Source organism: Pipra filicauda, unplaced genomic scaffold (genome assembly GCF_003945595.2).
Source record: "Pipra filicauda isolate LSUMZ 115617 unplaced genomic scaffold, ASM394559v2 scaffold62_size3274119_pilon, whole genome shotgun sequence".
Lineage (NCBI taxonomy): Eukaryota > Metazoa > Chordata > Aves > Passeriformes > Pipridae > Pipra > Pipra filicauda.
The window spans coordinates 1,117,374-1,137,970 of record NW_024104787.1 but is presented as its reverse complement, the minus strand read 5'-3'; the positions used below and the strand labels follow the sequence as shown (position 1 = coordinate 1,137,970).

At 40.4% G+C, this 20,597-nt stretch overlaps 1 protein-coding gene across 5 annotated transcripts in view; it reads left to right on the top strand.

Annotated features, from left to right (window-relative positions):
- The window catches only part of ZDHHC3 (zinc finger DHHC-type palmitoyltransferase 3), a 35,971-nt gene extending 15,374 nt beyond the window's left edge, over positions 1–20,597 (top strand). For 4 of the 5 annotated variants that reach the window (XM_027718958.2, XM_027718956.2, XM_027718957.2 and 1 more), the window contains exons 3-7: positions 2,538–2,662; positions 5,768–5,864; positions 7,764–7,845; positions 9,641–9,771; positions 17,929–20,597. In XM_027718958.2, coding sequence (XP_027574759.1) covers positions 2,538–2,662; positions 5,768–5,864; positions 7,764–7,845; positions 9,641–9,771; positions 17,929–18,168 — 675 coding nt within the window. In that variant the 3' untranslated portion in view covers positions 18,169–20,597. Of the gene's footprint in view, positions 1–2,537; positions 2,663–5,767; positions 5,865–7,763; positions 7,846–9,640; positions 9,772–12,456; positions 14,113–17,928 lie in introns of those variants that run through there. The other variant, XM_027718961.2, reaches the window with a different exon arrangement.

Here is a 20,597-nt window from a genome sequence, read left to right as displayed (position 1 = left end):
ATGTTGGGTAACTCACTTGCCGAGTGAGTGGCAGATTTAAATAATCTTCTGTGTGTCAGCCTGCTGAGTGAGGCTGCTGATGTGGTATGCTAATTTTTCATCCCACTCAAGTCAGAAGCAAAGTCAAGGACCCAGCTTTAGATTCCCAGTGTGTGAGCAGCTCCTCTTTTTCACTGGGAAGGAGAGTGTTTCTCTGACGCTGTTTTCTCCCCAGTGGCAGATCTCGTGTTTGTGGCTTGTCATGTCTTGACAAACAGTAAAGCTGGAAAAGCTGGTTTTAGTTGTCTGCCTTGGCAAGTATTGCTTCAGCAGAATGGAGCAGAACGTGTGTTGTTTTGAAAAGCCATGTTACCATCTCACATTCTCCTGATTTTGTTGAGTGTATTGGACAATGCTGAAATAAATATTGTGTGAGTGTGCTAAGAGCTGTTAGGCAAGTTGGGAAGCATCAGAGTTGTAAGACTTCCCTGTGTGGATCCGTAGGACATTGCTCAGAGAGATCTGATGTGCTCGTTTGTCATCTTTCAGCTAGTGAGAAGATACGGTTTAGCAACATAAGGCTGATGCTGAGTGGCCTGTGATAGTTTATTTGCTGCTTAATCCCTGGACAGTAGATTCAATTCAAAACTCCATCTCCAGTCGTCAGTGGAAGGAAAGACACGCTTAGATTTCTCTTGTCCCCTTCCTCACAAGTGTTCTTGTTGCTGTTGGGAGCGGTGGTGTACCTCTGATATTCTCTTCCTTCCAAATGTCTTTTCCTACTTCAAACCTTGTTAAGGTGCCATTAAGAGTTCAGAACAATCTTTGCTTCTTAGATTCCAGTTCTTCCAGAAGCCACAACAGTGCAGAAATGGCTTGATTTGGGGTAATCTCACAATTTATAGTAAAGACGGTTGAATTGCACACTGCTGCTGGGCAGAACTGTAAGCAATAGTTTATGCTCTGAAACTTCTGGTCATTGGACTGGGCTGCAGCAGTTTGTTAGATAGTTTGTGTCCTAAGGGTGGTGGTTGTTGTTAATTATTGTATGTTGTGTGGCTTTTATGCCTAGGGACCTTCAAGTCGCTGGAATTATTTTGCAGAGTTACTAGAAACTCTTTTGAAACAAAAGCTGTATTTTGAAACAGGCTACATTGGAGAAGCAGATACAATCTCTATTGAGAGTCATTTGGAAAAGATATGTTAATTCCTAGTGTGAGGTGGGATTTATGTGTGTGGAGGGCAAGAGCCAGTGGGATTTTGTTTCATTTTTTTAATGAGGAATTCAGCTAAATAAAATGCAGAAGGGAAGATACAGAGAAGGGATGCAGCAACATCTGGCAGACAGTGTGAGTCAGGGATTAAGGAAGCTGCCAGGACATGGGGAGCCAGGGGCACGTCTGGGATCAGAATGAAACAGAAATCACTGCTGAGGCAAACAAACAAAATTCTTACTATAAATAAATGAACACCTGAGTTTTTCAGAATTGATAGCATGTGTCTCGCATTTCAGGAACTGCTTCTTGCTAAAACATTCCTAAGGTCTTGAGCTTTGCTGAGTGTTGAAGAGAGAGAACATGAGTTGTAGCATTTTGGGGAAGTTGGTTTTCGTAATTTTTTTAATTGGTCAGTCCTGTTGGGAGTTTTTGTGGAAAAAACTATTACTCTAGAAAGCCTTATAATACTGGTTCAATATGCAGTTCTCTCACTGGTGTGTATCTTTCCTGTTTATTGCTGTTAGGACGTTGTATAGATATGTTAAAAAGAGACCGTTCTGTCAGAAATCTGTCAAAATATTGCTTCTCTGTTTTTATTTTAATAAAAAAGCCTTAAATTCACAGAAGTTAATTGTACCAATGTACCAGCAGTGATTTCATACAGTATGTTTCATGACTTTTTTTTGAGGGGAGGGAGTTTCTTTGATATAGTTTTTTGAGCAAAAAAGACTGGAAACTCATGAACTTGGGCTCCTGCAGCAGCAATATGTTACCTATTTAAAGACAGCTAAGAATGTTTTACCTAGTCTTATTCAGGTGGGAAGATTTTTAGTGTTCACTGTTTGAATGTTAGGCCCTAATTTAAATAACAAATACACAGCGGAAGCATAAATATAAATACACGAGGTGTTTACCAGCAACTCTTAGTGTATAAAATGATACTTCAGGAAGTAGCTGCTTGTATTGGAATAAAACATCTGCTGTTTCCAGTTTGTGATACAAAACACTGGCATGATAAATTTGTTGATGTGAAAAGAGGGGTGAGGATTCTTTAATATTTTAAGCTTATGAGAGGATTACAAAAGAATAATTGCTTAAGTGAGGATTTATTGATGTTTAGAAAACCCGAAAAACCCCACCAGAATGATATTTAAGTATGTGATTCCATATTTTAGTACCACATTTTCATTTCTTTTCTGAATCTTCTTGCAACTCTGTTGATCTTAGGGAAGTTCTTATTTCTTTCTTTTTCCTCCCCTTCCATAGTTTTAAGTCATCCTGTTGTTCTTAGCAGTTGTAATGTCCACAGGTTAATCTTCTGGTTTATTTTTTTTCCTGCAGGGTGCTGTACCCAAAGGTAATGCCACAAAAGAGTTCATTGAGAGTTTGCAGCTAAAGCCAGGCCAGGTGGTTTACAAGTGCCCAAAGTGTTGTAGCATCAAACCTGACAGAGCACATCACTGCAGGTAAAGTCTTTTCTGAAGACAGCTGTATTATTAAGACCTCAAGAATTATCCACCAGTGTGCCTTGATCTAAATTGTTATTGGAGTCTGAGACTGGAGTGGGTAAATTGAGAGACTGGTATCTGAATTCTGTTGCCAATAGTGCCAGACACATTTAAGTTTCTCTGAAAAAAATCTCAGGCCTTTCCTAACAAATTTTTATTTATAGGACATTGGGGCCACTTAAAGTGAGAAACACTTAAAATGAGTGCTACCTTGGCTCCAGCCTTGTAATTGGCATTCCATAAATTTTCATGTAAACGTGACTTAAAAAGAGACATTATGTACCAGAATGCATAGAAATCTGAAAAATGTAATGTCTCTCAGAGGGTCAGTGTCTTTTCCATTTTTATTTTTATTCACAAACCCATTTGTCTAACTGTGTATTCTATTTAGAAGTGATATTTAAGTTAAAACTAAAGTACAGATAACTGTATATATTTTTTAAGAGCTCAGACTTCCACATTTTTATTGAGTACTGTGACTTTGTTTTGTGCTGTGTGATAGATCAGTATGCCTACTGATCTGTCATGTCCTTTCTTTTTCTGGTAGGATAAACTTCCCGGAAGAGAGTAACTGGTAGTGAGCTTTTTAGTACTAAAGGCAGTGAGCAAAAAAATAACTACTTCCTAAAATTCTCTTCTGCTTTTAAAGCAAGCGAACCTGCTTTCCAGTAAGTAGTTAATGAGTTTGCACTGGTGTCACTTCCTTACCTCCTCAAAACCCAAAACGTACCAAGAGAGCTTGTACCAGGATTACTGCTGATTTGTGCAGTGGTCTTGTGGGGAGGGGAATACATGATACTGAGCTGAACAAACTTGTTCTGCTGTTTGCATTTTTCATACTTACTTTCAGAGCTTTAGTTTGCAAATGTTTTTCTTTTTTGTTGTTTTTTTATTCTAATCAAAATCAGGAGTTGGTTATTCATCAGGAGCAATGTGATCATGCTTATCACTTATTAATGCTACTGTAAAATCCCCTCTGACAGCTCTTCAATTATGAATGAAACTTCACATCTAAAATGCTGTCTTGATGATGACTCACAGCATAGGTAAATGAAGACAACTCTGGCTAAACACAAAACCTCATCACTGTGATCCTTTTTTCCATGCTTTAAGAGAAGTTTTTAGACATTAAGATTTGGGAAGCTTATCTACTGAGCACTGATGCTGTTGAGAATCTTCAGTCAAAAGGTTTTCTATGGACTAGGAAGATTTATTAGACTTTAACACATCAAGGTTGTGCATATGCATCAGAAGGAGATATTGCTAGTGGTATGCCAGAGGGACCAGGATGTTTTTTGATTCATGTTCTATTTAGTGAGTCCCCTAAGCCCAGTAAGCTAGTCCTGGCAGCATTTGGAAGCTGGGTGGTCAAATAGGGGGAGAGTGTCTGAGATTGGGTAATCCCTGCTTGCCTGTAATTTTCAGTCATGGTTTCTATGTTTCTTTTTCCACCAGCTAGTTTCCTGTTCTGCTTGTCATCCAACTGCTTTTGGTATATGTACAGGGAATAAAACCTCTCCTCTCAGCCTTAGCTACCTCTTCCACATCTGTGGCTTGGCTGCTTCAGGTTGTCTCTCTGGGGAACTAGGACCTAGGAGCAGTTGAAGGGATTGCTTGGGTACTCCCCTGTTTCAGAGTCCAAGGGAAGTGTGTGCACATCTACAGACAAGGAGGCATCCTCCTCCTTTACACCACCTGCCCCACCTTCCCCCCTCCTTTTTTTTAATTTTTTTAAAGCAGTGGTTGATCATTATAATACAAAGCACATTATCTGGCAGATAAATTGTTTTTACTGTGCCAGCTGATTGCAGTCCCCATGTAGCTCAAAAATAATTTCAAGCTGCTTGTTCTGGCAAAATGAGACTTTTCCGGTTTTCCACTGCACCTGGGGCTGGAAGGTAATGGGGTACTTGAGCACACCTAAGGAGAAGCATCTCCTGATCTGACCCCATGCTGAGAGGCCAGAGCCTGCCTGCCTGACCTTTCATTTAGGATCGGGGTTATAGCAACTCATTTGTTTTTCAGGCATGCAAGTATCCTTGGGGATTACTCCCTCCCACCACGTAGAGTGAGTGAAAGGCTGTTCTGACAGAGAGGTTTTCTATTATTTATTCATACGTGCAGATAAGAACATGTTTTTGTTTGAGTTTCCCTTAAGCGTTTGGGTGTTGAAGTTTATTGTTATATTAAGGTCAAAATACTTTTTGTTATAAGAAGAAAAATAAAATTAGCAGAGCGCCCAATCCTTTCTGTTTCAGGGCTGCCAGAATTGTTCTGGAATGGCTGTTTCCTTTCTGGGTCCATTGTTTGTTTGCTTTGGGGTTTTGTGTTTTTTCATATTTGATTTCTGTGCTTGTTTGTGCAATGTGGTATCAGGAGACTGCCTTTCGTCTCCTATCGTATGAGAAAGCAGCAAAGAAAAAGACTTCCTTTATTATGTGAATTGAAGCTGTTACTGACTAAGCAAGAGAATGATGTCCAGACAAAGTAATAATGTTTTAATTATTTGACTTCTGGCCACAATGTGCACGCTGGCAAGAATTTGAATTTTGATTTCATTAGCCTGGTTTTGTGAAGTGCTTTAACATCTAATTTCACCTTGAATGTGTATTGTGGTACTGTCTTCCTGACTGACTGCCACAGCTATTTTATATTAGTATGTGGCTAACCTCGATGTCAAGAATCTTTTCTAGTGCCTTATTTAACTTCCTTTTCTGAAAGTTCCTGCTGCCAGCAAATGTTGGTAAATAAACCGTAGTCTGTAATTAGCAACTCTGAAAAATATCTTTATTCATTACTGCTTTTTGTATCTTTCTGATTTCTCTTTGGTTTTAATAATGTGGCATTAATTTTTGCAGTGGTGATTTGGTATTCTGTGGTTCATTTTTAACAGACTTAGTCAAGATAAAAAACCACAAACATAAATATGGTGACAGGTAAATTTTTTAAGATTCAGATTTCACTTCTGATTCTTTTCTGTAGTTTCTTTGTCCCCCAAACCCCAGTGAAATCTTATGTTCCTGGAATGAAAAGTGCTGTTAATAAAGACCTCTATTCTTTCAGTGTTTGCAAGAGGTGTATTCGGAAAATGGACCATCACTGCCCATGGGTCAATAACTGTGTAGGAGAGAATAACCAGAAGTACTTTGTACTGTTTACAGTAAGTATTTTGCAAGTGATGCTTGAGGTTGTCCAGTGGGAAGCGCTGAAATGCAGCGTGTAGTCTGTGAGGCAGCTCCCAAGGCTGGCTTTCTCTTCCTTCCTGTTTTGGAAGAACTTTACGGGGAGCTGCTGCAGACTTCTGTTTCACTAGTTAGGGAACACACCCACCCACTCACCCACACAGACCCATCCACCCACAGCAATGGGAAAAAACATCATGGGAAGTATTTTCAAGGTTTTTTTGAGGTTTCTTTTGGCAGTTGTTGAGCATCTATATTGTAATGGGAGTAGTTTATTGTGGCATTGAGCTTTTTGATGGATGGGCCATCCTTTTACTGTGGCTGGTAGGGTCCCAGGCCCTATATAGGGCTCCTAAGCTTTATGGTTGTATGAGTACCTGTGTGGGATCATGTAATAAGAGCTGTTGCTACATCTTAAGCGAGGAGTGGGAAGTCTGCATCCCCTTTGGCAAGAATTATCCACCTTTTAATTGCAAGGGGTTTATTTTTGTACTTGAAAACCAAGGAGGTGTTTGACTTTTTGTACTATATCTGTAGCATGAGTAAGAAAACAGCAGTGCACACTTGAATACTGCATATTTCTGGAAGGGTTGAAATGTGTTTCATCAGAGCAAACTGTGAATATCCCGTGGGAGTAGTGTGAACATTACAAGGCTGACTTTCAGTGATGCTCTGTTTTATTAATAAATCTTTTGAGACATCTGCAGGTTTGAGAAAGACTGTTCTCATATTACCAAGTAACAAGGGGGAGATTTTCAGTTAAATGGAAAGGCTTAGTGTTCTGTGCTGTGGTTTGCTAGGATGTGGATTACAGAACAAAATTAATCCCGTTTCTTTCCTTTGAGCAAGGTTGTTTTTTCACCTTGAGCGAGCTAGGTGTTTTAGTCCTATCAAAAGGATTTCAGTTTCTATTAAAACTTGACATCTACTTTCAAGCAGACTATATTAAACACTTAATGGAGTTGAGAGAAACAAACTAAGGGTTGCTGGTTTTGTTCTTGGGTATGCTTTTTGAGACCTGAGGAAGTGAAAGAACGGCAACATACTGAACTGGAAAAAAAAATGCTCCCCTATTGCCTTTTACTGCTTCCACAGGGATTTCTTTTAACAAAATCTCTCTCACTTCTAGTATCTGCTGACCTTTGTCAGAGTTCGTACGTTCAGGAGAGTCATATTTTTAGCCCTGTCTTGGTAAATTGTAATGTATGTGTAGTACTGCATATAGTTTCTGTTGTAACTTTTTGTTACATACACTTTCTGTTACAAAGCTAAGACCTAGTTTAAAACAAAAAGTATTTACTACCGAGTATTAAAGCCAGAGAGAAATTTTCCATGCAAGCATCTGCCTCAGGGAAAGCGCTTATTAAACAAATACATCATTTTTCTGAGCTCAAGCTGGAAAACAGATAAAGTGCGTTTTCTGCTTAAAACAAATTAACTGTTGTTTCTCTGGGAGACTACAGGGCTCTCAAGAGCAAGGATGTAAGCTTTGACAGTGTGATACCTAGATGTCAGTGTTACTGTTCTCTGAAAGTTGTGTTGTACATAGGGGAGATAAGGACACTAGACTGAGTGGAAGGCCACTCTGGGACAGGGGAGGCTGAGTTTGGTATCCAGCTGGCTTTGAACTCAGCAGTCTCCCTCATATTTGCTCAGAGCTGTTAGTAAGGCCAGAATGAGTCTGTGTAGTCTTGGTATTTGCCAGCTTCATGGTGCTTGTTTAGGGGAGATGGAAGAGTTTGATTGTTTTTGGAGTTGTTTGTGGTTTGGTTTTGTTTTGAAACATTAGCACTTTGCTTTATTTGAAGCATTGGGAAGATGTAGCATTTTGGTCTTTAAACTCACCTGGTACCTATATTACATCCTTTATTTTTCAGATGTATATAGCACTGATTTCCCTGCATGCTTTAATCATGGTGGGATTTCACTTCTTGTATTGCTTTGAAGAAGACTGGACAAGTGAGTACTAACAAAATACCTCATTAAGATATCATATTAGTTTTTGAGTAAGAACTTATAATGTAGTTTGCTTGTTTCAGAAGAATGCTATCAGGGCTCTGCTGTGCTATCTCTTTTTAATTTTTTTTTAATGATCAATCCTGGAACTTTATAATTCTTTTTGATCTGCTGGGATCTCTGTCCTGAAAAGTCCTGTTTCAACTTACACCTGATAGTGCCTAGGAAAAAGCTGAGATGTAAAGACACCTAACAAGTATGTGTGCGATAACTTACTGTTGAAATGAACACAGCACTAATTTCCTGAATGCCAACACAAGACAAGAGGAATGCATATGCTTTTTTTAAAAGGGTAACGTGAATCATTCTTGCAAGACTGCCAGAAAAACATGCTAACTCAGATCCAAAAATCCACCCTCACAAGAACAAACAATTCCTTTCCAAAAAAAAAAAAGGGCAAACCGAAACCAGAACCCAAGCAGCTCAAAAAAGCCAAAATAAAAACTCCAACCCTCACTCTGAATCAGCCAGTGAGTAAATTTTTATGAAGACAGTCTATATATGTTTTTAAAACCATAAATGGATATAGGAAATCCTCGAGGTAATGCTGAGTCAAACTGCAAGCTGTCAAAGAATGTGTGTGCAGATTATATGTGCTGCTTCTGAATTTTTTTGGAAAAGGATTAGGGTTTTTTTTCTTGGAATTTCAGTTGTGTTATTCAATATAATGACTGGTTTTAGTTTATACTATTGCAGAGGATATACATATGAATTGAGTTTGACAAGGTTGTTCTGTGGTTCAAAACTTTGTAAAACAGCTGCCAACTGTCACTGAGAACTGCATTTGACTACAGTGGCCAGGGCCATAAAGGGAAGGATACATCAAAAGGTAGTTTCCTTTACCCCCTTTCTCAGAGCCTGTTTGTGTGGGGAAAGCACTTTCCCACCTACCCCAGGTTTAGGTGGTAGAACAGAGCTGTTATGAGAGATGGATAGGTTGTTGCAGCTCCTTCCATTTGTGCAGATTGTGTTAGCCCCTGATTATGGTGTATTTGTTAAAGCTTAACAGCTCATGAGAAAAATACAGGCTTTTGGTGAGAGTCTTGGATTTTGAAAAAATCTGGAGATGTTCTGACATTTACAACACTCAACACTATGAGCTTGGCCCTATAACATTTTTCTTCCTCTTCCTTTCTTCTGCTTCTCTTTTGTATTTACCTTCTTGGTTTGGGGTTTTTTTTAGCTCTTGCTTGAGTTTGCAGTATAGATTATGAGGAAAAATAAGAATTTGGCTTAATCTGACCTTCTTTAGGTCATGGCTTAGAGCAGTTATGAAAGAAGTATACTCTGGTTTTAGGTTGTTGCTACATATCCTCATGTCCTGACTGCCAGCTTGAGATTTCTAATTGACTTTATCACTGTGGAAAATCTGTTAAGACTAAGGTTTAAGAGAGAAGCTACAGGTGAAATGGAGTAGAATAGAATCCTAGTCAGTATGCTGGGGAAAAACCGAAATGGAAAAGCAAGTTGAAGTGTTGCAGGGTTTGTGTGGGGTTTTTTTGGTTTATTTGCTTGTTTGTTTGTTTGTTGGTTGTTTTTTTTTTAATTGTGGGAGTGATCATTTTATGGTTGAATATCCTCAAGAATGTGAAAGCTTCCCTGTGTACTTTTCTGGGAATGGTGATCGTATAATTTATTTGTCAGTTTGAGTATGGAAAACTTGTGGCTTAGCAGGTGTTTTGCAGCTGCTGCATTACTTGATGTCTGCCTTTCCAACTCTGTTGTTTTGTCTTCACAGAATGCAGTTCCTTCTCTCCACCGACTACGGTGATTCTTCTCATCCTCTTGTGTTTCGAGGCTCTCCTATTTCTTATCTTCACCTCAGTTATGTTTGGGACCCAAGTACACTCCATCTGCACCGATGAAACGGTGAGTGTCTCACACCCTCTCTCCTTTACCTTGTCTCTCACCATTTGTAGAAACAGTGAAGGGTTACAGGTTTTTATCTCATTGCACAGAAGGTTCATGTACCCCTTGAGGAAAGATCCAGTGTAATAAACTGAGCTATCACAGTGCTGGATTGTGGTCCCTGAAGGTTACTGTGGGAGGTAGTGTATGCCTATGTATTGGCTGGGGTGCTGTGTTGATAGTACCTGCGATAAAGTAGGTATTGGTAACTGGGATTACTCTGTAGAGAGTGTTTTTCCCTATGGATTCAAGAACCTCTTTCTCTTTGCTTTTACATTGGTATTGTCTGAAACTCAGCTGTGCCCCGATTGTCACTATTTACAGGTTAATATACTGGAAAGCCAAGATGAGTAAGTAGGTGGGGGAGGGATACATATACACAAACACACGGAGACTTCTTTTAGCCTGGAAGATTTTCTAGTTTTGGCTACTTCTTAAATAGTTCAAAAACTCTTGCCAGATGGAAAAAGAAAAGGGAGTGGAGTAGGCTCATGTAAGCCTGCTGGTTACAGTCTGCTGGAAAGCCATCAAATCATCCCCAGTTCAAGGGTGGCATAGTAGAGGTTACATAGCAGTGTTGCAGCCCATCCTATATGCCTGCATTTCCCCACTTCTGTAAAGATGGAGCTGGTGACTCCTGGGTGTGTTCCCACACTTGTGAATACTTCTAGTCTTCACCAAGCACGCTCAGATATAATTGAATTGACTGGAGTGGTTGGAGAGAAGTGATAGTCTTAAAAGAGTGACAGCTCTTCTTTCCTCCCCTGCTTCCTTTAGGTTTCTTTTCCCTTGATTGCCCATGGCCAGTGGAAGCTAGAATAGGTATATTTGCTGCCATTGGAGAGCTGTGATTGGCATCATATGCTGTAAGAGCCCATTGCTCCCGCGTTTTTTTTTTGCAGTGCTTTTTTTTTATGCTTGGCTTCTGCAAGAGGCTGATGTTCCACCTCTGGCTCTTCTGTGTTCAGAGGAAGACTTCATTGTTCTTTCTGATGGGGAGCCCCAGGAAGAAGTACAGTGTTCTACAGATCCTGCTGAGCTTGAGTTTATCAATAAGTGTGTAAATTAGCAATGCTGCCTGTGAAATTATCATTTGAATTTCTCTGTCTTTGAAACCTGTCAAGAATTTTTAGAAGCTGCTTCCTACAGCAGGGCAACCAAATAAGTTCCCCAGATTTTCCCTTTCCCTCTGATTCTGGGGACTTATAGATGTTAAAGGAGCAATGCAACAATCTAAAATTAAAAAAAAGTGAAATATGGTCTCCCCCTGTTGGGTTGTGTGTTTTCATTTTTGTTTTCTTTTTTGAATATGTACCCACAAGGATTTAGCTCTGTGGAATGTCTCATTGTTGATTTGCTAGCATTGAGCTAGCTGTGTCTGGCAAGCAATCTGTTTTGAGCAGAGGAATTCTTCCAGGTGAAATTCTTCTCGTTGTGCTCTCTTGCAGTGTTTTACTTCACATTTTAGACAGCAGGGCTGTGTCTTACTCTTTTTTCACCTTTCTCTTCCAATCACTGGGAAACATCATTCCTTATATTGAGAATGCTGTCCCACCAAGATGGTTCCTTTCTGCCTGAAGGGACCCAGAGCCCTGGTATTTTGCTCTTGTCTCTGGAGGTGGCATTTACCAGGGATCAGCACAACTCCTGCAGTTGACCCATGTTGTGTTCTTCAGAGCTCCTAGCACCGGTAATTTGAGACACAAAGATGTGTTGCAGTGCGTTAATTCATAGCATGGGAGAGACATGTAGGTCAGGAGAAACCTTACCTTGCAAAAGGTGCAGAGTTAAAGAACAGAGTCATCTGCCTGCTGCTACCCGTGGAAGAGTAATGCTCTACAATGACTGCACTTGTTCATTTTGCTTCTGTGGCAGCCAGGCATATATGGCTTTCCTGAAAGACCAAATTCACTCTGTGGGTTTTAGACACAATGTGGAATTTTTAAATTTTTTTAAATGTTTTACTAGTGAATGTTTCAGCTGATTGCTTGATGGCTTATTTTTGTTCTGCCTCTAACCTTTACTAAACGATGCCAATGATTTCTTCGAATCAGTGTCTTATTTAACCCTTTCTCCCTGCTGTCAGCCCATGCATGTTTTAGCAGTGATTCTAATGACATACAAAGAGGCAAGAGGTAGACTCAGCTACACTGAGCCATGGGCACTTCCTGAACTTGCTTGGTGAATCTGGGAGCATTATAGAGATTATCTTTGGGTTTGTGGGGTTTTTTGTTTTGTTTTGTTTTGTTTTTTTTGTCTGCAAGCTTATAATGGATTCTTCTAAATCTTTTCCATCTGGTTAGCACATGATGCGTTCAGCCATTAAAGCACATACTTTTTGTTTGGTTTTAAGTGGTGGGTTTTTTTTTTATTTGACGTCACAGACGATTGGATGTCAGGTCATAAAATGTTTCTGAAGTATCTAGGACTGAACAAATTGAAAGTAATTTTATTTCCAAGGAACACTCTATAGCCTTAATATTTTTTAATATAAAGCAGTGAGAAGAAAAGGAAAGGCAATACAGGTACATTTGTATTTTCTTACTCCATCCTTTGGATAAGGGGTAACTGAGAGTAGACTTCTCCCCGAATCCAGAACTACAAAACCTGAGTATTTGACTGAAAATGTGATATTTCTGTTTTCAGGGAATAGAACAGTTGAAAAAGGAAGAGAGAAGATGGGCTAAAAAAACAAAATGGATGAACATGAAAGCAGTATTTGGCCATCCGTTCTCTATAGCATGGCTTAGCCCATTCGCAACACCAGACCAAGGAAAAGCAGACCCGTACCAGTATGTGGTCTGAGGAATTCTTGACCAGCATTTCCACTAAAATAGAAACATATTACAGCACTACTGTTACAAATTTTCCATGAATGTTTAAAACAAAAAGCAAAATGAACTTTTTTATGTCTATTAAATGGCTGATAATTGCAGAGAAAAAAAAGCCCTGTATTCCACCATTTTAGATAATTCTATATCTCTGGCTGAAACTGCTGCTGCTTTTCTTTTTCTTTTTCTTTTTCTTTTTTTTCTTTTTTTTTTTTTATCACATTAACTTTACTGGCATTTGTTTCTCTCTGCTTTCTGTATGGCATAACTAATGTGAAGGGGATCCTCTCTTCTCTGTTATGACCCACCTCTTCTGAGTAGATTCTCATGCTGTCTCCTGACTGTGATGAGCTCTGTGGATGACATGTGAGTGCCAACAGCCCTACACAGACACCTTTGGACTTCCTGAAGGAGCATGTTGCTCTTTCATAAGTGAACTTAAACAGGGAAGCAGATACTTCGTGTACCAAAAGGTGCAAGACAAGAAGGCAACACAGCAAGAAAGCCAGTTGACCTGGTGATTGCATACAGTTAAAGTACTTGAAGGTTGCCAACACCAATTCCCACCCCACACTCTTTTTTCCTTCCAGCCACAGAACTGATTCCATCTTTCTGGCATTATTTTGTCTGTTCCCTCCCTAGTGTGCAGGAAATTGTTGCCCTTTTAGGATAACTGTGGCAGATTTAGAAGACTCTTTGGATTATTAAATGCCTTACACTTGCAGGAAAGGAAGAAAGCTAATTTTCAAGTGTTTAGAATAGCAGAATCATGTTCTTTGTGTGTGTTTGTCTTGGTAAATGACTTGATAGAGCAATGCCTGCTAAACAGTGTTAACGTGAAAAAATGACATGATGCCCAGATTACTATAAAGACTCATATTGATGGGATGTGTAAGTATACCAGGGTGATTAATTCTATATTCTTAGCATTGCCCTGGTTTAGAGCTTTGTAAGTCTTTTCTGATATTTGTACATACATGTGTGTGTGTGTGTAAATGCACACACATATATGTGTGTTTTAAATTGGGAAATATTATGATAAGGAGCATGCATGCTGTTATGAACTGTGTGGTAATGGAAGTGGGAGGGACAGAAGGCATTCCAAAAACGGGTAAAGCTAAACCATTCATAACTATGACTGACATCTTGTGTTCTGGCAGGAATTTTTTTATATTTTTGGATTGTGACTCCCATGGGCTCATCAGATGAATTGCAGACAAAGGAAGTATACAAATCAGCTGTGTCTATGACTTCCAAGGAATCTTTTCTTTCCTTGGTTTAAAATAAAATGGTATTTTTTTGGAAACTAACCTGTTTAGACTGCTTCAAAGCCACGGGGAAAGGGAGGGAGATTGGGGAAGGAGAAATTTAATGGATGTCTCATTTTGGAAGTAGTGTGAATGCTGCATCTTTTCAATCTGTCAATGCTTCCATATGGAAAACAAATGCAATAAAACTTTTGCAAAAACTTGTTTGCTGTTCTTTCTTTCTTTGCTTCAGATGTTGGGAAAAATCTGTAATGGTTTTCTGAACTTTCACTTCCATTTGTAAGCAGGCAGAAGCATACAAAAGTCAATTAACTAAGTGATCGGCTTTTAAGTTTAAAAGTGAGTTAATTGGTAATACGCCGACCTGTTAATCAGGGGTTTTATGTCTCCACTTGGGAGAGGTTGTAACTCTGATTTTAGTATGCAATGGTGTTTCTCAGAGAATCCTCCCAGCTTAATAATTAAGGGCTGGATCTTTGGCCAGGGTCAGTTCAGCCAGTGAGGCACGTGTGTGTGGTAACTTGAACTGGTAGAGAATCCGGCCCTCAATATATCTGATGCAAAATCAGATATATTGAGGAGAGAGACTTTAGTGACTTAGGCAATTAACTAATGAATGCATCTCTTAGTTCAGTTCACTGCTTTAAAAATTTCTTCGATTGTAAATTCTACATTCCTGTTTGGCTTTATTTTAATTAACCTTGTTGGTTATGCATCTTGGAGGAAGATTATGTTATGCTGTTCTGGTATTTTGACCATTGTGGAAAAATGTGTAACTACCAAGTTTTTCTTGTTTCAAACAAATGCAAATTGTTTAACAGCATTATGCAGTATTGCTATTTTCAGTCAAACTGGTTTTTTTTTTAAATGAGGCATCATCACAGAAATGCCATTGGTACCTGTCAGGTGTGTGTGTGGCAGTAACTGAGGGTCCTCAGTTTTACTTGAGCTGTGCAACTTGATGGTGCAATTTGAATGATACTAAATGGGAGTCAGTATTAATATGAGAAAGACAAATTGGTTTACTTCTGTAAAGTATTTTCTTGGGCAGGACAGCCCGTTTCCAGGTGCTTGTTCTGTTTTAGCTTGGCCAAGAGAAATTGAAATCAAACTCAAATCGGGGTGCTTCTGTCTTGGAAAGCTAAGTGGTACTCCAAGCAGAAATAAGTGCAAGGAAGTGCTGTAAGAAAAGTCTGCCTTAATCGTGATTTCCGATGACAATGCTTTCAGTGTCTTAACCATCAAATTGTCACAATGCTTGTCTTTTCATTTTGCTCTTTCATATTTTGAAAGTGCATTAAAAGACATTAATGCATTGCTTCTAACGTGCAAGAGCTGCCCCGCAGATCGTTTCTGGGTCAGGCGACGCAGCCCACCATCCTCTGGCACTGGACAGGAGCAGATACTGAGGGCAACAGTGGGAGAAACAGGGTATATCCTCCAGCCTCATAGTGGCCACAGGTCAACCTTATCTTACTGTCCCCATGTTTGCAATGATGTACCTCTTACTGAAGTGGGAGTGTCCAGTATTTTATATTTCTTGGTTTATGTCTTTTTTTCAGTATTGGTTCAAAATTATATAACTTAGAATAGTGAAAGACCATGATGCATTATGGGAAAGATAAACAGGTGTTGGTTTAATTGGATATACAAAATTCCCACTTTCTAAAGTAATGGTGAGAGATTTTATGTAAATATAATATATATATATTTAAAATAAGTTCCATTAAATAGTAACAAAATGTCTTCAACAGCTGTGCTTTCCTTCCATCCTCCTAAATTCTTTTTAAGGCATAACCTCACACCCTACTGGCCATGTGGCTTGCAGCCAAATTAGATCAAGATACAATTATAAAACTTGTGCTTATTTTGAATATGTACTTTGAAGGGATTAGTGAGGTCAGGCTGAGAGAGAGAAAGTATGCCCCTCCCTGCTCTGATGAACTGCTGCCTAATTGGCATTAGCACAGCCTCAGCCTGACCTTGCTTATCTCCTTGGTTAGCAGATGCTGTGCGGAGCAGGTGAGCGATGTTTTTTTTGCGAGGAAAGGAGGGGTTGCTGCCCAGAAGTGTTCCAAATCTGTATTCCCAATCTAGATGGCAGCAGGGATCGAAACAGATTAAGCACGTGATTGAGGGCAGGGTTAAAGCTTGTGCTGCCAGGGAAGGGTTCAAATGCTTGGTGTCTGTCTCTCCTCCTGCTCTGTGCTACTTGTTTTCCTTCTCTCTAGATACTCACACAGTAAGTGCTGCAGCCGTGGTGCCAGTTTGTTACTAATGCATGGGAAATTTCTGCAGTTCACTAAGGAACAGCCAACAAGCAAAGGTGGTCTTCTGCTTTCAGCTGCTAAAGCCTCTGCCTCCCGGTTGCACAACCACTGGGTGCTGGAAATGGAGTATCCTGGAGGAAGAGCACATGGTAGTGCTAAAACGCTCTGCTGTGTACTAGCACTGCTCCTCTCCCAGCTTGCCCAGCAGGGAGGTAAGGTCGGGCCATGGCTGCAGCAGCACCAAGTGTGGTATCCCATGGGACCAGAGGCTGCAAGGGATTTTTCCCTGGAGCTCTTGAAACTGTACATTTGCAAGCTTGGGACCAGAGCGAGGGGATGCAGGCTTGTGCTTAGCATTCAGAGTCCTTCAGGGCTTGATTTCTTCCTGAAATTGCAACCCTGAAGAATTCCTATTTGGGGTCGTGTCATTCCTTTCTTCACATTCACTGCTGGGTTTCTCCTAAGTCAGCACAGAGAAACGGGGCATGAATGAAGCTCAAAAAAGCTTTGCACGTAGTGCTTCAGTTTATGGTGTGTTTTCTCCTGGGTCTGCTCATGCTGACTCAATGTTATTGCAAAACTGGGCTGCTGCTATGGTGTTATTTGTAAGGCTGACTGTGACTGCAGCTGTGCTGCTTGAGCTCCTGCGTGTATTTGTTTCCCCCCACTGCAAAGCTTTGAATGTAGTGTGTCGTTAAGAAAAATCTGTAGAATTAGGACGTGACAAGTGTATCGTTCATCCAGCTCTTCTAATACCCTTCTTTCATACAGTTTTAACTGAATTTGCTCGTTTTTTTCCTTTCCTTGAGTTTCTCAGAACTGGGATCCAGTGTTCTCGCTTCTCTAAGAACAGACTTTCTGTGATCATTTGTATGTCATTGTGAGTGTCTCCTACCCAGCTGCAGATCTGACTCCTCTCTTACATGATACAGAAGATGTGCATAAAAAATTGTGCCCTATTTCACACTGGTAGCCTTAAAAAAAATATATTAAGAAAATAAATTTTAGTTCTTTATTTCTACATGGAAAAGGCTACCAAGGAAAAAATGTTGCTGCCCAGATTTGCTGTATCTGTTCTTTAAGTACAATCAAAATGTTTGCTTTACTAAAAGCAATGTTCTTGGAGGGAGAATGAATCAGAATATTGACTGACTAAGGTTCCAGTCCTGTTTTTAAGCCTCCACTTCCACCTGTACAGAATTTCTCACTTCCCAGTGAGCTATCTGGCTTGCACTGTGATTTGGTTTTGACAATTTGGTAAATGGAAATTGTGTTCTTAAATATTTGCTCTTAACTGGGACAGAGTGAGCTTCTAGGTGTGGCATTGGTAAATTCCTGATTCCTGGAAAAAGGTGCAGTATTTTACCTGTATCTAAGCTATTTCAAAAATGCCCACATAAGGTGAAACTCTTAAGTTCTAACTGTATTTTGTCTCTCCTTGGAGGTATTCAAAAAGCCGTGTGAGAAGAGATCCATGTTTCCCAAAAGGCTGGCTTTTCAGGAGCCGTCTCTGTACTGTAGGCATCCATAGCAACTGATGCCAAAATATGTCCACAAGATTCAGATTGTTTAGGGTTTTGTTGTTAAATTCAGAGATGAAACTCTCACTAATGCAAGATGTCTGTCTTCATTGTTAACTCGAACTCAAATAGCATCAATCTGGCTATAGATAGGCAGTTCTGCGTGTGCTACAATGCCCAAATACCTGCTATAAATGTGAGACGACCCTGAAGTCTTCTCTTCTTGCAGGGTATTGAGCGACTTAAAAATCAGAAGCCAACCTGGGAGAAGATCAGCGGCTGGGAAGGAATGAAGCTGGCATTCGGCGGTGCCTTCTCTTTGGGTTGGTTCAACCCTTTTTCAAACCTGAACTGCGAGAGGCCAGCACCGGCTGAAGTGGTGGCAGCAGCTCCTGCGTCTGAAATACTGACCCAAGAAGAAATCGAGCGGTTTCTCGCTCGAGACGTTGCCATCCAGATACATGAATAAGCAAAGCATCCTCCACGATGCCAGGAGAAGCTTTCAGGTGTTTTTTTTTTTTTTTAATAACTTCTCATGCTGGAGATTTAAGGCATTGTTTTTTAACATAGTTTTGGTGCATTAAAAAATTCAGGACTATTTGTCTGGATGCTGGGTACAGCACTAGCGGAAGCAATGCAAATCTCCAGAGAGAGCTTTATAAGTGAGGAGGTTCATAAGCTCTTTTTCAGACCTGTTCCAGCTGCTTTATTGAGCTTTTCTTACATGACCTTTAAGGACAGTTTATAATTGTCAGATAGAACGGTTCCAGTTCCCAGAAATGTGGAAGTCTGGTTAACTAGGGTGTCTGGTTAATCTTTTGTTCTTACAGCCTTTTGGAGGACTAAATGTGTGATGGCAAGATTAGCCCAGCTCTGAAAGTTTTTGTGAAAAATGCATCCTGTTTAGCCCATCTCATCATATGGATGCTGCTTATGGGTTATGAAAGTTGCTGGTGTGCAGGTCTTAGCAGAGGTTATGGATACAGGGTTATGGATGCAGCAGATGGATGAGCTCACCCTGGGTGTAATTCCTTTGGGCTCTGAAATATCTCCAGGGGTCAATTTTTACCCTCTGTGCTTATGGGACTGCCCAAGACTGGTGGTGCTTGTCAGAGCTGGTGGGCTTGTGGTGGTGCCAGGCTGGCCAGGAGCATTCACCTGTGGCAAGTGCAGCCAAGAACAGGCAAATGTTGGCCCTGCCATTGAACTTTTGCCCCGGTTTGTTTGCACACAAGATGTGTGGAGCAGGAGCTGCCTGGCCAACCTCTGCAGCCCAGAAAGCAGACAAATTGTCTAGACCAGGTACCGGGGCTATTTCTGCAGTCAGAGAGAGAGAGAGAGGAACACCCTGCTGATGGAGGTACTGCCATCTCTCCATTTGACTTGTCTAATTTAGATGTCTCTCTTTTTTTTCTTTTCTTGATAGCTAGAGTTAGTTGAGAATGAATAGTGCCTCTTAATCTTACTGGAGTTTAACATTGTTCTAACAGTACATGCCACTGCACAGGGTTTCATTACTCTAATTTTGCAGCCAGCTCCTGGTGAATTCTGTAGAAGGAACATAACATCCCTCAAGGAAGGCATCACTGCAGGTGGCAGTAGTTGCAGCAAAGTCATGCAGAGGTGTTGCTAGGCCCTGCATTCAGATGCACTACAAACACTTGGCATCCTCCAGATGTCAGGGTAATTTTAATTTAGACTGTTTTTCAAGTGTTTGGGGGTTTTCCCCTTCTGTCACATCCCTTAGTTCAATTGTCATTAGATACGTGTTCCTGGTTTTCCTACCACAGAACATGCTTGATTTTATCTCCTCTTCCCCTGTAACATGGACCAAAGATAACTGCTTCCTCTCAAAAGTAAGAGAAAGGAGGTTTTGGGATGAAAGCATGGCATTGTGAAAGACCTATATGGAATTTTATTATTTATAGGAGTGATATCAAATGGAAGTTATGCAGGATTTTTAAAAAAATTTTTACCCCAAAAAAACATCTTAGGATGTATTAATGATGTGACATTCAGGGCTGCTGTGGAGGGATGAGATTCTCTCCTGGACTTGTCCTCTACCTTTTTCTGGCAAAGGTACTGGAAACAAATGGAGTGCCTTGACTGTTTAAGAACACAGCTTGTTCTTGCTAAAATCCAGGATGTATTTATGAACAGTTGTCCCATCCCCTCTTCCCTCTGGATGTCTGTCCTCTTTGTCAGTGAAAAATAGATCTAGAAAAAGCCATTAGGAACTGTGTATTTATAACCTTTTGGGTAAAGGGAAGCACCCTGCATTTGAGGGGCAACGAGGTACCCTCTCATGTCATTTAGACATCAGGTCTTGAGTGTCTTTGCCCTGTGCAGCAGTGGGATACCGAGGGAATAAGCTTTCCTACTTCTGTGCCAGCCCACATTCCTATCTGTCAGCATCCCACAGGAAAGGGATGTCAGGGCCACACTCACATCTATAAGGGATTTTCTGTAGGGAGTAATGGGGATGTTGAAGGAGGAAGAGTAAGAGTGCCCTTTTTAGCTTGCGTTTTCTAATTTTGGCTTGCTACTCTGCCTCTGCATCCAGTTAACATCCCTGCCTCTGGTGCTGTGTCTGCAGTGGGAATGGTGCTACAGGGAGAAACTAGATAATGGCTGAAAATCACCTTGAGGCAGGTATATGGGAACATCAGCTTGGGAGAGACCCCCATGTCCTGCATTTCTCAGGACACAGATGCCACTAACATGGTTTTGGGTAGGCATGGATGCAGGCAGCATATTTTCTTCTCCACTCTCAAACCTGGTTCACCTCATCATGAGAACCGGAGTCCCCTGCTTCTGTTTCCCACCTCTCGTATTGTTCCTCAGGTACTGGCATTTCTGGATTTGTTTTTTTTTTAATAGGTGAAACGGAAAAATGGG